Source organism: Drosophila melanogaster, chromosome 2R (genome assembly GCF_000001215.4).
Source record: "Drosophila melanogaster chromosome 2R".
Lineage (NCBI taxonomy): Eukaryota > Metazoa > Arthropoda > Insecta > Diptera > Drosophilidae > Drosophila > Drosophila melanogaster.
Window position 1 is genome coordinate 14,911,101 of NT_033778.4, and position 18,438 is coordinate 14,929,538.

At 39.6% G+C, this 18,438-nt stretch overlaps 1 protein-coding gene across 3 annotated transcripts in view; it reads right to left on the minus strand.

The window, feature by feature from the left end:
• Kank overlaps positions 1-17,325 on the minus strand; it is a 26,951-nt gene extending 9,626 nt beyond the window's left edge. The window contains exons 1-4 of one of the 3 annotated variants that reach the window (NM_001202004.2): positions 16,828-17,325; positions 15,222-15,682; positions 3,748-3,791; positions 4-272 (exon numbers count right to left, since the gene is read on the minus strand). In NM_001202004.2, the coding sequence (NP_001188933.1) occupies positions 4-272; positions 3,748-3,791; positions 15,222-15,223 (315 nt within the window). In that variant the 5' untranslated portion in view covers positions 15,224-15,682; positions 16,828-17,325. Of the gene's footprint in view, positions 1-3; positions 273-905; positions 1,120-3,747; positions 3,792-5,773; positions 6,273-15,221; positions 15,683-16,827 lie in introns of those variants that run through there. The other 2 variants (NM_001103848.2, NM_166073.3) reach the window with 2 other exon arrangements.
• Between the last annotated feature and the right edge of the window lie 1,113 nt (positions 17,326-18,438).

Sequence of the window (18,438 nt, forward strand, 5' to 3'; positions counted from 1 at the left end):
TACCTCGCTGAGCTTTCCCTGCACCCTGGACTCCGCCTGCCAGTCGCCGCCGAAGAGGCTCTCAAATCCCAGCATAAACTCCATGGACTTTCGGGATCTTCTGCGATCCCGCCGCCGCTGCTCCTCCTCGCTGGGCTTCTCAAGGGCGAGGGCCTCGCAGTAGCGCACAAAGTCCAGGTCGATGTGGTAGCCATAGGGACAGCAGTTGCAGCTGCGCACCGAGCGAGTGATGCCCGCAGGAGCGGGATTCGCGGAGGACGCGATTGGACGAGCTGCAAGGGAATGGGAAGGAGCAAAGAAAGAATAAGTATCTCATGGCTGCAAGGGAGTAAGGGGCGCGGAAAGAGTAAGTATCTCATGGATATCAAAGCCAGTCGCCGTGTATCTTAATGTCACTACCAAGGTCACGTCAACGTTCGATTCTTGGTATTGGCCACAGTCAAACCACACAAAAAAAAAGGTATCTTCTTCGTGGAGGTAGCCACACCTGCCCTCCATCAAACACGTTTCGGATTTGGTAATCTGAGCAGCAGCAGGTACAAAAAGGCGCAGTTCTCGGAATGACCGTCTGTAGCCGCAAGATAAATTCGTGCCTTATTTATGCTTAATTGCGCCTTATAATAACTAATTTTGGTTAATTTAGATAAATGATATATATATATATATATATATATATATCATATATATAAATGATATGATATATAAATGAGATATAGATAAAAATTTGAATGGGTGAATCACTTTTAACGAAGCAATTTAAGTTATTTACGTTGGCATTGGTTTAAACGATTTTGCAATCAAGGAAAATTAAATAATTAAATAATGATTCAAGTAATGGGTTTTAATAGTCAACGTTTTCTCAGACGTTTCAAAGTCGAGAGCAAAATCCGCCGAAGAAAACTCACTTTCTTGCGGAATTTTCGCCTCATGCCAGAGCCACAAAACCGCTAGCCAAAAAACAATCCAAAGCATTTTATGGTTACTCGAGTTTGCACTTAAAACATTTGAAATTCCTGAAGCTCGTCGCCTGACCTCCGATTTTTCGATAGCACTAAGAGGCCAAGGAAAAACTCAATAAGCCAAACGTTCTGCTCCAAGGGAAAGCCTTTAACAAACTGGCCGGCAAACGAATCCAATTCTCACTATATTCATAATGCAGTAAATAAAAGCAAGATAAGATATGGCAGCATTTAGTCACGCTTATCAAGCTGAAAAGTATGAATGTAGCTCTTTGCCGTCGCCATCTGTTGGCGAACTGCAAACGTTTCGGATTGAAAAGCGCAAAAGATACTTTTCACTTTTCATTCATGAAAATGAAAACGACGGCGTGGGCAGACAAACGCGTCTCCAAAGATTTTGTTGTGGGCGTGTCTGTCGATTGTGAAAGTGTTCAACGCGGCGTATACGTGTTGGACCGTTTCAAGAGGTCGCATATTGATGAGCTCCGAGTGGCCGTAATTAGCAGGCGGCTCCAGGGCCACGGCCAAATCTGTTCGCCGGCTTAATTATCATCGATCGAAACACACACACCCCACCCACATAAATATGTACACTGAAACACCTATAATCATATAATCACACAGACTATTCAAATTTGGCGCGGCTTCTACTGGTTTTTTGTTTTTTTTTTGGAATTTAGTGGGCGATTGAGGAATTTGAATTCATAAACGACCCCCAATTGACGGCTATTTAATGCTGTCTGATTTAGGCTTAAATGGCCAAGACAATGTTTTACTTTTCGAACATCGACTTTCTCGCATAATTGCTGAAGCAAATTACTACTGACATTTTGCAAATACAATCTGTATGCCACAGAGTTTACAACTTCATTTGGGCGACAATCTGCCAACCATATAAGGGCGCCTACATACATACATAAATCGTATTGTCGCACCCGACTCACATAAAAATTAAGAAATTAACCCGGCTTGATTGCCACACTTGAATTACGATCATGCTCGCCAGTTCCATGTACCGTGTCCCATGTCCCAATCATCATCATTATCATGATCGTTTCCATGTTGATCGGACCCCTCTTGTAATGACTACACTTTTTTTTCTGGGTGTAGGCGATGCAGATGCTGTCCAGCATACAAAATGAACTCGACTTGTGAATGAACTGGCAAAGAAATCCCAATTTCCAAATTTGACTCGAAGTGAATATACGCTTCAGCTTTAACAGGTTGAAATTGGTAAGTAACTTGGTAAGATAAATTTGTAATGTCCAAATGTACTTATATACCCTTTTAGCCATGGGTATGGGAACACCAAATCCGAACTGGTTGTCCAACTGACATGTGCGCAATTTGCTCGTATGTGGGGATATGGGCGGCTATGCTATCTGAGGTGGGCGGCATTTGCAGTTGCAGTTGCAGTTGCAGCTGCTGCGGCTAATGAAGCTAACGGTGCAATAGCTGCTGCGGCCCCACAGCCACAAATTACCGTAAAGCGCAAAAATTTAATTATGCAAAACACGTGCAATGCTGTTCGATCTAATTGCATGCCCCAACTCACTTGACAGGCAAACAAAAAAAAAAAAATGGACAGCCAAATATTAAATAAGTGAATAATGGGTATATTAGCCATAATCAAGATACTGCACTACTCAAGAAATAACTGCAATTTTTAATTAACCAAATATGCACCTCTGTTTTTTATCATTTTATTAACACTTATTAATATTTATTTCTATTTCTCTCTCAATAAAATAATAGTTTTTTGTAGTTATAGCTTGTATAGAAGCTCTTTGCATTATGCATACATCACATTTGAATCGCATTCTACTGCTCTTAAATTTAAGTTTGATTTTTTAAAGAAATAAAATCTGCTGTGAAGTTTTAATATGTAAAGAAAATAGGAAAATCCCATAAAATACATACTCTTCCTTAATAGATTTCAATTTCTCTTCCACTTTCACAATTTCCTTTATTTTTTTTAAGTGCTCCCTAGACGGGATTCGCCCTATTTATGACTGCATTTTAATTACCCAATTAAAGTCGTCCCTTTGTGGTGAATGATGCAGTGGTTTATGGCGTTTTTGTTTTTAATGAATTTTCAACGTGTCATAAACTTTGGTCGCTTCTTGGCTTCTCTTTTAAAATTATGGTAAACACATCGTGTGTGGCTAATGAGTTGAAATCGCAGGCTGGCTGACATAAACGCACACGTTGCCCAATTTAATTGCTTCAATTAACGCTGAAGTCGAATATCAAAACCTGCCACGCCCACCGCCAACAAAACTGTCAACTCACATCCGCTTGTCATAAATTGGCCGAAAAAAAAAAATCGACCAAAAATTGTGATATCGGAAAATATTTGCGTTTTGAGCCGCAAAAACCAGTTTCGTCTCAGTTTGGCTTAATTAAAAGTAACGTTTTTGGCGGTTTGGTGTTGTGGTGGAGGGGGGGGGGGGGAGTGTGGGTCTTGCCAAAATTAATTTTCATAAAGGAGTCGAAATGCGAAATATTTTACTGGATTAGAGCGGGGGCTGTAAAAGTGCGTTGCGGCGCCGCTGTGACAAATTTGCCTTTTCGGCCAAGTTAAGTGTATTGTTAACACTGCTCAACACAATTGTGGGTGTTGGTTGGCCCGACTCGCTGCATTTCTGTGCGGGCGTCAGGTTGACCCACATCCGATCTTGTGGCCAAAGCTGCTGCTGCTGTAGAATGTCTGCCATGTGGGCCTGAGACACGTTTTTAGTATTACTTTTATGGCCCAGGGCCCACGCTGGGTTTTAATTCAACTTACCATTTTCCTCAATGAAGGCGCGTTGACTTCGCAAAACCAGCGACCTGGAAACGAAACGGACCAAAAGAAATTCTTGTTAGTGCATATTGGCAAATAACGAAAACAGCATAATGACAGATAACAAGGCCTGAACAAACAATAATAGGGAAAGTCGCTTGCGAAACGCAAGGAACACGCCAACAGTATTTATCTTGGCTATCGGATTTAAAAATAAATCAATGCAGCGGGCACACAGAGAAAAATTTTGGTCTTTATATAATTTATTATGAAAAAAATTGACAACAGTTCGTTGAGAAAATAAAGTTGTGAATTTAACTTTTTGGTACTACACTTCAAGTATTGCAATTAAAAAATCTAAAATGTTTTAAATATTTAAAAAATGTTTTCAAATACAATTCAATGACACAAGTTTTTGGCTCGTTAAGGGGTGATTTTATATTGTGTTCTAGACTAGTAAATTTCTTCCAGTGCAATCGACACGGAATGCGACAAATGCATAGATACCAAAGATACACAAACCGAGCGACAGATATAGATAGAATTCACACTGGCGAAGGGAAGAAATTATAATAAAATATATCAAGCTGTCAGCGTTTTGAGTTCTTGCTGTCGCCCCCTTTGTTTGGTATTTGGAAACATCTTTCGAAAAATATAGTTGAGCGTGCGCCACAAAATCCCGCGAAATCTATGTGCCCTGCCAACCGGAGGAATGGTTCCCATACAGCCCATCCACATCCACTTCCACATCCACTTCCACATCCACATCCATGTCCACATCTCCAGCAGAACTCATTAGTGAACTTTGCCGCCGTGATCCCTACTCTAATTTTTACTCGAATTTCGTGGAAAACGTAACATGCGTGCTGCATTTTTCATTTTTCCACTTTAGTGCGAGCGGAAACTGCAATTATTTATAATTTGTTTTTGGGTCCCAAAATGGGGATTTGAGTGCCCACATTATCCTTATGCAATTAGCCAGGCAAATAAGCCAGCTTCAATTGAGGTTCTTCATGCATTATCAAATTAATTGCCTGTCATGTTTTGGCCAAAACAACAGCATTGCTGATTTAATGATATTATAAATAAAAACTAAAGTAATGTAAATGCATTTGAGAAGGAGTCAAGTTGAAAGCCGTCTGGCAATTTGCTGCCATATTTCTCGAGCCATTTTTCACGTTTTCATCTTTTGCCCGATTTGAAAATATGTATGTAAAATGAAAATTTATGCGTCAACTGATTTATGCGGTTTCGCTTTATGCATGTTACATGAATGGAAAAGGCCTGACATGGACCCACACCCCCCCTCCCCCTCCCCATCTCTATCTCTTCGAAAAATACGAGAAGAACTTGCATTCATGTGGAACGGTTGCGGCATCGCGTATTTTTGGATTGCAGACCAAATTAATATGCGTGTTTATGATTATGATACACGAAACTCGTTGTTTTTATGTTCTGCCTTCTACGTTTGTCTAGCCACAATTTGTTGCGGCTTTTCCTTGTTTACGCCGTCCATTTTCATAATTAGAAATTATTAATATTGGATTCGGTTTGGTTGAAAGCACAGATTCATGGCCTACGAGTTGTCACATTATTGGTGTATCTTAGCTAAAGGAATGTAAAATTATAACAAAAAGGTTTTATATGAGTTAAGTTGTTTCAGCAAATCAATAAGAACTATAAACCTGTTGTGGCTTTTTATGCAAATTAGATGTACAAAGGCTATAGATAATTTTAATTTTAAGCCTGAATATAAAAATTAATAACAAAAACATTAGTTTCCAGTCCCATCAAAACTTGTCTTGAAAACACCGTTTATTTATTAATTTCGGCTCATTGCCACAGCGAATTCGCACTTAAGCTCACACCTTTAACACCTCCATTAATAACAACACACTCAAAAAACAACACTTTTAGTTTTTTGTTGCCACTATATATGGGTGAAACACACCCGCACATTTTGGCGCTACTTCCTGGCGTTTCGGATTAAAATGATATCGATCTGCTCATACATTAGTGGTATCTTTACCTCCAGAAGCGTTTCACTGCTTCCTGTTCGGTGGGCGTCAGGTGGGTTATCTTTTCGGCAAACTTTGACTCATCGTAGCCCCCAATTACGGAATTGTGGAGCAACATATCGCCAGCGTTATTGGGGCGAACACTCATGCCCGTTTCTCTTAATGGCCTTTAGTCGATGGCTTTCTGCGATGGCATTTAATTAGCATTTGGCTTCTTGGTTTTAAACACAAACACACACACATGCACTTAGCTAATGGAAATTCTATGCCAAAATTAATTAACTTCGAGTGCCGAAGACGAATACTTTTGCCCCGGCATCACGGCATTTGTAGGGGCAATTTTCATCGCCGTTGCACTTTTAGCTACTTTTTTCTTTGTTTTTTTTTTACTGACTCAGTGAGCTTGTAATTTTTTTAGATTTAGTTTCACGTTTTTTTTTTTTGTCGCGTGGTTTTTGGTTGTGCGAGTTAAACGCTCCGCGCTCGAAAATCGCTCGAATCGAACTGAATGCGCCGGGAGAAAAACTTCACGAGTTCGCCGCCTGAACTTTATGCTCTGTAAATGTGAGTATCTGTGTGCCTGACGCTCGTATGTGCGTATGCGTTTCAGTATATCTCATGTGTTTGTTTTGGTTGTCGACTTTGTTTTTCTTTTGCCGACCGATCGTTAAAGAACGCTGGCAGCGCCAAACCAATCCGAGAACCGCCCAAAAACAGGGGAAAAAAAAACCAAAACCCAAAACTAAAATCCATACACAATGGCAAGTGTACGTTTGTTGTTAGACGATTTTGTTTTGCTTTTAGCCCAGAGCTTAGCTCAAACGAGAGAGCGAGCTATCGATACGATAATTAATAAATATAAGTGAGTGACTGCTAAGCGGTAGGAAAACCTGTTCGTAACGAGTCCGCTCGACACCCAAACAACCCGATGCCGATTCCAAGTCCAATTCCGAATCCGAATCTGTGGGGACGCCCGATAAGCGAACTTACACCTGCACTGAGCGAAAATGTGTCAGTTATGTTTCGTGATTTCGTAGCAAACGCCACTCCAATCTTTGTTCAACTGACTAAAACTACAAGATACAACTGATATAGTAGGATAAATCCTAACATCATTTCTTCACATAGATTTCTTTCTGTGTAGTATTTGTATCCGCATACGTATCTTAGTATCTGAGTATCTCTGCTACGTTCTGGCAGCGGAAGCATTTGCCATGATTGATGAAGTTAGAACGGTGTCGCCCTATCCAGGATGTTTGATCTTTCACCGTGGGCATCATTAAATCCCACAGAAGCGAAGTTGGAAAATATAGTTGCTACACCACAAAGTGAGATATCTTCGGGACACGACAGGTCATTAAGCAGAAAGATATTCTGGTTAACTAATTAAAGCTGACTAACGAATGTAATTCATTCAAGTTCTGTACGTATTCATACGTCCTAGGCCTATGCCATCATTCATAAAACCTGGCTCAGAATGTACTGCCAAAAAAAAAACCAGTAGTTGTACACTCAGCGGGGTACAAATGCCTGGGAATTGTGAAAAAAGAAAAAAGATTATTGTTTATAGACAAATTCCTTTGTGGGAAGAGCGGGCCTGCGGCTATTAGAAATCGATTGGGTGTGACGCATGAATAATTGCAGCAATTTATTACCCCATTAAAGCAATGAGAGGCTCCACTAACGCAAAATTAAAAGCCGTGAAATCCACTGGCTAAAACACTAAAACTTGTTTATGAATATCAAAGTGAAAAAAATTACAGTTCAACAGAAACGGAAACCGGCTCACTTAACGCAAAGCGTTGAAAAACACACAAAACTGCGACATTTTTGTAGAAATTCTCGGCCAGCTCATAGGGCATGAAATTTAGTTAGCGCGTTGCTCATAGAATATTCATATTTCCGTGGAAAAAAATCAGGCTCATTAACATAAATTACAAAATCAATGCTCGATGGAAATACTAATTATGAAATAAAACGATCATTTCATGGACTCGCACTCCGTCGACCACTCGGAGTTCAATAGACGGATCTGCTGATAGGCGGCTTTGACATCGATGTCTTGCTCTATAAGGCGGCAATTGTTCAAACAATAAACAATTGATAGTTGTTGTCCGCAGAGCAAACATTTAATTACGTTTATAAACATTTTGATTAGAGAATAAGCCGCACATTTGTGATGATCAGCGGCTTCTGGATGCAATCATTTAACTGATCACGATGGTTACAGTGGATAAGAAGCACAATTATAGAACTTAGAAAAATATTTAGCGGATAAGCCAAACTTATGATCAACAGTCCTATTTTTATGTCTTTAAATACCTACTTAATTTGAAGCAAGATTCAATTAAGCAATATATATGTGATACGGTAATTAATTGCTAATTAAACGGTTTTAGTTTCTACTAATATTTAGATTAGTATTAAAATCTGAATCACTTTAGGTTGATTTAATGATGCCTTTAATAAAACTTTATTCAAATCACTTTGAATTGGATATCTTCAATTCTTGTATATACATTAATGCTCATGTATTAATCAATCGTTACTTATAGATGCTTATTAAAATGCTGAATGTGTTTTTAAGTTCCTTTCGTATAGCGCGAGTTCAGATCGATGTTATATATATGCTGCTTGAGAGTCGGTAAATAGATCTAAAGTGCCGTACAACAACTGAGTTGCATGACATGCAGTTTGACATATTGTAATGACTATATATGTATGTATGTATATAAGTATGTTTTGAGTGCGTGCGCTAGTGTTATCTTATCGGCCGACCTGTCAATGTGTATGAGTCGGCAATATGTTTATTTATATTCATTTCATTTCGAGAACTAAGTTCGAAAGGGGAGAAAACTGCACTCGAGCACTGACAATGTTGTCTGTTGGTTTTTTTTACGGTTTTGGTTCTGGTTTGTGGGCACTCAACTAGTAATTATAGTTTTCCTGTACTAGTTGTATTTAACAAAAAAAAAATATTAAGCAGGGAATATAAACGGGTTAAGTATTTATCTCCCTATTTATGTAAAAGTTCCGTGAAAGTAATTTTAAATGCCTATACAATCATCTGGTCATTTAACAAAAGATATAAGATTACAATGGTGCTCTTCAGTTCAGTTTCAATAGATTTTAGCTTAACTCGCCGAGTCATTTGATATCCATTCCATTTGATAGACACCGATTAATGTGATTGAGTTGTTTTCCCGAGATGTTTTACCCAACTGTTTATAAACAGCCCAAAAAGTGTGAAACTCATGTCTCCATCTACGAGGAATTGTTGCTTCTAGCTCATTTTTTTCTCAGTTTTTGGGTCATTTCAATCAACACCTGTCAAATGGGCCGCATCTCATGCGTTGGCGTTGTCTAGACGGTTTGGAAAATTCTGAAAAAAAAAATAACAGACTCACACGACTGTTGGAAGTCAATTAAAAGAAATTGCTAGCCGCAAGGCACAAAAGAAACCGTTATCGGCTCAAGGCATATCGACACTTTCGCTAAACAAAAAAAAAAATAAAAAGGAAAAAAAAGAACTAACTTTTTTGCATATCGATAAACGGGGTTTGGCGTTTATAATTTATGCGATTTGGCGCAGTTTACGACAGGCTAACAAATTTTTGCTGCAACCGCCCCATGTGGCCGCTCGGCAGCAAAAGATACAAGATGCAAGCGCAAGATACAAAACGCCGCCAGGGGCAAGCCATCAAGGCCAGAGATGGAGTTTTGTTGTTTTCCGACGGGGAGGATAGGAAACCGAGCTGGAGATGGAGAGTTTCCCTGGGAGGGGTTTTTGGGTTTTGGTCCATAGATGAAGTCTTATGACCGCCGAAAGCCATGAGGCGCATAATCGAAAACAGAATTGCGGTGAACGCGTGCGCCGCAGCCTGACGTCAAAGTTGTAAATTATGATATAGCATGTTATAGCCATGACGGCGATCACCGATCGCAGATCGGATCGTCCACGAGGGGGGCGGGGAAGGGGGCCAAGTGGACTGGCCGTAAATATAGTATTTGAGTTAATTGCAAACGTTTGTAATCGTTAGGCGAAAAAGGTGATCGCCTTTGACGATCATCACTTCGGACCGCAACAGCGCCACCCACTTATATTACACTCAAATAAAAAAGGAGATTTTAATTGAATTTTTTTGAGAATATAGATTGAGATACTTTTATTCCTTCAGGTAAATATATCGTATATTTCATAGTATCTCATGACTGACATTTGTAGCATTCGAGTTACTTGGTAATATTTTACCCCAGTGCAATCATTATTGCCAGTTCAGGCGACGATTTATCAACAATCTTAATGCAATTTCAATGCCTTCAATTGTGAGGCTATCGTACGTATCTTGACTGTAAATCAAAGCCATGAAGCACCATTGCATCATTGGCAAAATATTTTGCCGCCGGACAACGATCGTTAAGTGAGCAACTATTAATGAGAGAAAGATCACTGGAGTGGCATCGACTTATGCGAGATACACAGGCGACAAGTCAGTGACAGATTGTGAGAGTTGAGCTTGACATTTGGCTGGCAGCTTTGCGGTTTTTGTTTTTCGCACTGCCATCGGGGCGTATGCGCAATTTGCATATGACAAGCTACAAAACGACTTGAACTGATGACGATGCCGCAGTTAAACGAATGTGTCCCGCCTCTTAATTGGCTAAATACATTGTTATATCATTGGATAACTGATGAACAAATGACATTAGATGTATACCTAAATGGTTAAATTAATTTAAAAAAAACTTAGATTATTTATTTGGCATGAACGTATTTACCAGACTAAACCTTTATTTCCTCATAGTCTGGGGCATTTTTCTGTCTTTTTTCCCATCTCATTTTAATGAATATGAACACTTTTGCATTGATTTTCCCCCGAGCCATTTAATTTGTCTTGCACTTGGATCTGGGCGTATCGGGTTTCGTAATTGAATTTCAATCGGTGAAAGTAAATGGCAAACTTTATACTCGCATCCAGCGCCACCAAGGCAATCAGATATTGCAAATATTCCAACCACTTTATGGCCAAATCGTGAGCGCATAAACAAAAATTGAAAATGGCCGAATGTCCGCTTTGAATTGCGCATTTGAAAACAGGTGGTTGGGGAATGCTTCTACGCAAAATTATGCAAATATTTGGTTTCCAAAAACGGGCCAACGAAAAAGGTGACAGCATTATCGCCGCCATACGGCATCGTTAGAAGTTACCTTTTTATGTCCACAGTATTTTGTGTGTCAATATGCAAACGAGGTCTGGCAAAAATAGAATTCGAAAATTGATATTCGATAGCCGAAAAATAAGGGCTAAACCGTGTGGAATGCTGTTGATTTGATGCCAAGGGATGGCTATAAATTTTCGTGTTGCGAAACTATTAAACAAATCTTTTTTGTTTTAGCCACAACAGTCTCGCGTTGCCAGTCATTAGCCCACTTGACCACAACAATGAGAAATCACTACCATTTCAGCCACAATGGCGATGAAGTAATTTTATTATGTGTATCTTGACACTTGAAATTATGAAAAAGAAGTGTAGTAAAATTGCCCTAGGCCATAATGACTCGAGCAAAATTCGCCAAAGTTTAACCTTCTCTCAGGTGTGCCAGCAAATAATAATAATTGAGCAGACAGAGACATCTGGCCACAAAAACCAAGACTCATAATAGACATGGCTCAGACAATTGTCTACCTTTGAGCGGAAGCACTTGGCAAGGTTGTGAGCTGGTGCTGTTTTCATTCACATCCAAAACAAAAAAAAAAAAAAACAATAAAAAATACAAAAAGCAGTCGACTCTACACGAATTACTTGCCAATTGCTGGCACACAAAACTGCGACGCTTGACGCATTCATAACGAGCCTTTGACTTACTTTTTAGTCAAACGAACAGTGAATACGTTTTCCATATTGGCAAGTAAGATTGGCAGCAGTAAGATTTTGGCAAGCCACTTTAATTTTCCCACAAAATATCGAAATTCAACAAGTGCAGGCCGAAACTGCAATTTGTATATTGTAAAGTACGCACAAAAGAATGAACTCGACTGTGGAGCTGAATTTTGTATCTGGTAATTGGATACTGATAAGTTTCATGTGGCGACCGGGTAATGCTCTTTAAGGTAAAATAAATAAAATTTAATAAAATTATAGAATTCATTTATTTACATATATGTTTTTAACTGAGTGCTTTATTCTAATCTACAAGATTTCCAATATATTTACTATTATGTGCGATACAAAGGATACCTTGAAATACTTCTATCAGATTAAGCTTGAATGGAAATCAAACCAAACATAACTTCAATGAAATTTTTAAAATTATTTTAATCTGGCTTATGATAAATATACTCTCCAATTGATGGGGATAACAAAGTATAAAAACTGCAACAGTTTATGACGCCGACTGCATAAATCAGAAGTCTTGCGCTTCGGATTACCAACAAAAACTGCGGAGCGCAGACTTTTTATCTGCTGCTTCATTCTTCCCTTGATTTTTTCCAGCTTTATGACGACCAAACCGGCTGGCATATACTACAATATAATAACAGAGGAGCGAACTTGGTCCCTGCACGACGACGGCGCAAATAACTTTGCAGCGTGACTGGGATAAAATGCCAAGCCACACACAGCTGAAAAATAAAAGGGGAAAAAGTAACCAAAAAGCTGGCGAAGCATCTTCCACCAGACTCCGGCCAAAAAAAAAACTTCAAGCTAAAGGCGGCAGAATTCAAACAAATCGCTCAAACAATGCCACAAAAATGAGAAACGAAAAAAAAATACAATACGAAGAAAATGAGAAAACAATTCTTTTTTATTATTTTTTTTTTTTTTTGTTTTTGTTGCTCGCCTGTGACACGACTCGCGCAACTTTGTACAATAGTATTGCATTAGAAAAACCCCAGAGCGCTTTTCCACCGATCCGAGCTCGGCTCAGATTTCTAGAAATAGCGGGCGCCAAAAGTTGTCAACAGCAGCTTTGGCATAAATCAAAAGCAAATCAAAGCAACATTTTAAGGAAAAGAAGGAATTTATTTATAGAACTAAAAACTTATCCTTACAATTAAATAACAATTTATTTAAATGATATACATACATAATAGTGTGGTTGTGTTTTAACAGTCAACTAGAAAATCTTGTTATTACTTTCATTACTTTTACCTCATTACTTTTCAAAAAATGTAGTACAATTTTTTCAGCCCAGAATATTTATATCAAGTTCTCAAACTAATTTTTTGTTATTTATTTATTTTTTGTCTTATTTATTTTTTAATAATTTAGCTTGTATTTTTTAGGAATTTCCTTTTGATTGGCCGCTGACTTCCTGCACTCAGTGTGCCTGCATGCGCCTAAGCGTTTTAGCCATATTTCGTTGCGGTGCGCAAATCTGTTTGTTTTTTGTGCTACTGTTTGGCTGCAACTTGGTGTTCATAACTTGGCTAATGAGAGGCACTAAAACAAAGCAAAAAACGCGGCAACAACGTAGTACATTAAAAAAAAACTTGTTATTGCCCTCGTCTATGAAGCTGCTGCGACTGCGCACAAATTTGTAAGCATTAAGTTTGAAACTTTTTTTTTTTTTGCTGTCGTCCGTCTATTTAAGTTTATTATTATGGCCTTTTTGCACTAGCGGACATTTATTGGCTGTCTTGTGTTCGGCGCTATGTTGTTGTCTGGACGTTTTTGCTGCACAGTTTTATTTGTTTGTTTATGTGATTAGCCAAGTTCATGCGGTCTGAGGGTCACCATTGCACGCGAGGCGTGGCCAAATGCTCTATGAATGGCTTTAACCAGTCAAAGCTGCATTTCCCAACCACTTTAAGCCTATTAGGAGGCGCGATCAATCGATCTTGGCTGTATCTGGTATCTGCAGAGCCAGCTTATAAAAGATACATATGCAGCCACTTATGCCTGGCATCTCCATTGAACACTTGCCGTATTTCAGCGACAAATTGCCAAATACCCTCAGCCAATTCCATTGATCTTTTGGCATCAAAGGTTTGCCGCCGCCATCGAGCTTTGGTCAGAAAAATGGAAACTCTAGCTGCTGGGCAACAAAAGTTTTCCCATTGTTCGAAGATCGATGGGTAAATGGGTTTGCTATTGCGTCATCTTGGATGGAGGCAGAAAAAGGGTATTACCATATCCAGTAATCCATCAAATATGAATAGCTTATTGTTAACGAGCAATAGGAATTCGGGTTTATTAAAGTGATTTTGACATTTTCACAGAGTGCTCAACCATTTCTAAAAAACTTAAGTTGTTTGTAAGATTGATATGAAGTTTTTATACAAAATCTAAGTATACTTTATCGATAAACTTCATTAAATGTAAATGCTATAATGTCAATGATTTTTCAATTCAGTATTTTCAACACGTTGACCCCAAATAGTATTACAATATTACTTTGGATTTCAATGTTGAATTATATCTTATTATCTGTTTCGCAACTTTTAGTTATTCAGTTAGCAGTTATAGCATTTGCTTCGCCCAGAATATCTCTGCCTAGATCAGAAGCATTCTTTCAATAACCCGACATGAAGCTCATTGAATGCGAAACACAATCGAGGCGAGATTTTACTAAATAGATATCTCTGATTCACCGCGGGCCATCGTGGGCAACTTTAACCCATTGTGACCCACCATTTTGCTTTTGCCGCAGTGGCACGCGAGCCAACTAGCCAACTTCTTTCTGCAGTTATCCGCATCGAAGATTGCGTGCTGTTTGTCTTGGGCCGATTATTGGTTTTTCCTGCTACTTAAGGCCAACATGCAATGGCTGTAAGCCATCACTTGGCTTATTAAAACGCAATCAGCGCGGTCACAGGAAGCAGCCGGCACAGAAACACACTCAGCTACATAATAAGTAAAGGAAAAAGAAAATCAAAAAAAAAAAAAGAAGCACACTTCTTGTTCGCTGCTTTTGACCATAAATCGCAGTGGGGCCAAACCGCCTTCAAAACTATTCGCGGCATTTGTGTCAAACACGCGACCCAGTCTTCCAACTGCAAACGCGTCTTGCTCGGTCTGCACTCTACAGTCTACAGTCTGCAGGCTACGGGCTACAATCTTCAACAATCTTCGCTGCCTGCAGGCCTCTTCCCATTGGAGACCCGGCAAACAATTGGCGACAGCCACTGCCACTTTTGGCCAGTTTTCTCGACGCTGGCCAAATCAGCCAAATGCACTAAATTGGCAACTGGCTTAGAAAGTCGATGGGGTGGCTACTGCTGCTGTTTCTGCAACTGTAGCTACTGTAGCGAATCGAAAGAAAGTCAAATGACAGCCAATACACGCAGCCAACTGACACAATCAGCATTCAAGTGGGTTGATGCGTTTTAAAGGGTTAAACGTTATTCAGAGAACTTGAACTCTAAGCGTTAGTATTGTAGTTCAGTTAGGAAGATAAAGTTCTAGAAGTGCAGGAAATTCTGTATGGTTTTCAAAGTAAATATGTAATGTACTTACATTATGGTTTATTTACTGCTGATGCTGCGATGCTGACAAAGTCGTAATTGCTGATTGTTGCAGCTGCAATTGTTCTCCCCTCGCCGCTGCACTTTAATTAGCAGCTGCAGGGTGCATCCGCAGTTGATGTTGCTGCTGCTGCTGCAGTTGCTGTTGCATCTGGCTGGCCCAGCATCATTAGCTAGACTGATTGGCGAAACCTTCTGGCGAAAATGCGATACCTTTTTCCCGGGATTTTCCTCTTTTTTTGTTGTTGTTGTTGTTTTTGTGCTGTTTTGATTACTGCGGCTAGCACTTCTCAACGTGTTGTTGTCGTTAACTTGTCGAGGCTGTCGTTGTTTCGTTGTTATTTTATATTTTTTACGCGAACGTTGCCAGTTGCATGTTAATTAAGTGCGCCTTGACTGCATTTTCCTTCGCCAGTTTTTTTTTGTTATTTTGTATCTTTGTTGCTTTTCGCGCTGCAAGGGTTAAGCGTTTAATGTTGGAGCACTGGCTTATAGCCTCATTTATGCTGAGCATGCAATCTAATGGGCAGCATTTGTTTTATGTCAGTCTGATGGGCAGTTCAAATATCTATTAGGTGGGAATTAAAAGCACGTTTTGTGGACCCGTCATGACTTGGACATTTATGCAAAATCGAAAGGCTAGATGAGTTATTACTTGGGCAAACTGACACACACGGATGAGCATTCTTGGAATTTCTGAACCACCAAAGCAGCGGGCGGGCTTATAATGAGAATTTAAATTAGAAAATTCTAGGGAGGTGCGCAGGAATTTAAAGTTACTATATTCGGACTGGTAATAAATCTAATTAAATAAAAAGCAACTGTATTAGGGTTTAATTTAAAGACTCCTATGAACAAAAATGTAAAATATTACCAAAGTGCCATATCACCATTAACTTGAAGCCATTACAATTCTTTATGGGTTATTCCAATCTGCTTTTAAAAATCCCCATAAAACACTCCCAAAGAGCCTAAATTTATAATCTATCTGGGCATTCCAAGGTTAGCACTAGTATACGATCTGAAGTTATTCCCAAGCAGCCCACGCAAAAGCTGACAGAACTCATAAACCAAATATCGCAGTTGAGAATTTTGCGTTGGCGTTGCAGCTGCAAAAAAAAAAAAAAAAAAATAACTCCAACTGACCAAAAATCGAAAAGCCAAAAACCAAATGCCTTTTGCCAGTCTTTATGATTATCATATAGTAGGTGCGTGTGTATATTTCGCGTTCCTGACTTTTGAGATCACTTTATGGGTTGTTGGTCTTATAAAGCACTTTGGCCACCCGACGACATGGACGTGGGTTGGTTTTTTAGTGCGAAATTGTTTCTATCTTTTAATGGCAGCCACGTCCGCAAGGGGCATTAAGGGGCATCTCTTGGCAGCATTCAGATATTCAACGAGTCATTGCAGGTGCATTAAAACTGACAAACTGAATGAGTGACGGGTTGGCCGCTTGATGAAAGGCCTTAGAATTTCCGCCTGCTAGCCATGTTGTCTAATGCACTTTTAATGATTTTATACAACTGCAGTTATGCCCATTGCCTCGTTTTGTGTGTTTTTTTTTTGTAACTTGTTTTTGGTTTCGGTTCACGCACCTGTTTCACTGCTGTGCTGCTCTTTTAAAGGCAAAACAAAAGCAACTGCCGCTCAATTACAAGCGACAAAACGTTTTTTTTTTTTTAATGAACGAACAAAATACCCGAAGCGGGATAATTTGTCGCATTTTCCCACAGACACAAAAAACTGCAACTCGAAAACGAGAAAATCGAAACTGGAGAGCCCAAAACCGTAATGCGCGACACGAGATGTTGCAAGCGACGCGTACGAACTGCAACTGCAACACGAAGTTGTGCAGCTGCCGGGAAAAATGATTCCCGGCCAAGGCACACACTCTCTGCCGCTCGGCTCTCTGGCTATATGGAGATCTATATGTATCTCGGCTCTCCCGAACCGATCCAAACCGATCCCTTAACTCTTTCCGTGTTGCCAAACGAAACGTTCTAACGAGATCTGCATTGGGAACACTGTGAAATGGAATTCAAACCGCGTCGCCGGTGTTTCGTTGTTGTCCGCTGGCCGAGCTGCTCGCAACTGAACGCCAGGTGCAAATCCATTCGGTAACGAAGCCCAGGTGAGACCAAAACGCCGGCAGAGGCATTCGAGCGGCTCACCGGCTTCAATGGGTTAACTGGCCTAAACGCCAGTTGCTCGTTAGCCACATGTTGCCAGCGTTTGTTTGCGTGCATTGAAAGGAAAAGAAAACCCAATGAAAATGGTATACATATATACAAAAGAATTTTACAATATTAATTAATAATTATTAATTCTGGAATAATAGAATTAGGATTACTATTGTATTTAAGAAGTAGTACAGTATAACTATACTACATTTAATAATTATATTCTGATTGCTAATGATATAATATTGTTTATTTTGATATATATGATTTAGTGGTAGAACAAGCTCATATCTAAGGTTCTTAGTTACTTTATGTTTAAATTTCTCTAAAATTAATTTTTATTTTGCTAGAATATATATATTTTTTAATTATGACTGTAGAACATTCATACCATTCATGAGTTAATCATTATAATGCTTTTAAAATATATTTCTTAGAAACGCCATTGCATTTCTTATTCTCGATCTTGTTCCTATCTGCGATCTCCTTTTTCATCGTAAGAAGATCCTTTTGTTTGCAATAAGTAGTGTATACGTGCTGATGCTCTAATGTTTAGTTTCGCCTACTTTTTAACAATCAATTCCCTTAACAATCTGTAGGCCCCGACACTCCACTCTCCTCTCTCCCCTTCAGAATTCTTTCATTCAATGCAAATGAGTTATGTCCATCTCCTCCAGGTAGGTAAGAGCATTCCGATTTTGTTTTTTCGCTCGGCGAACGTGTCAGGATCGTAATCCTCCGCTCTCCGCCGGCCTTGATTGTGGGTTTCTGGGCTGGGAGGCTGCCTCGTCTGTGGCTGTGGCATAAATCACAGGGTTTGGGACGCAGGGCTGCCAGCGTTTTCCGGCACTGACCCGCGGGTTAATTGCTGACAATTTCCAGGCGGCAGGCCGCGGCTTAGACGGACTTCTCTTCTGCTCACTTTTGCCGATTGTAATCTTTATTTATAGGCCGCATGTGTGTGTATTAGCCGGGCCGAAAAGCACTTGCGGGGGTATGTACCGCATATACCATATAGTATCCAAT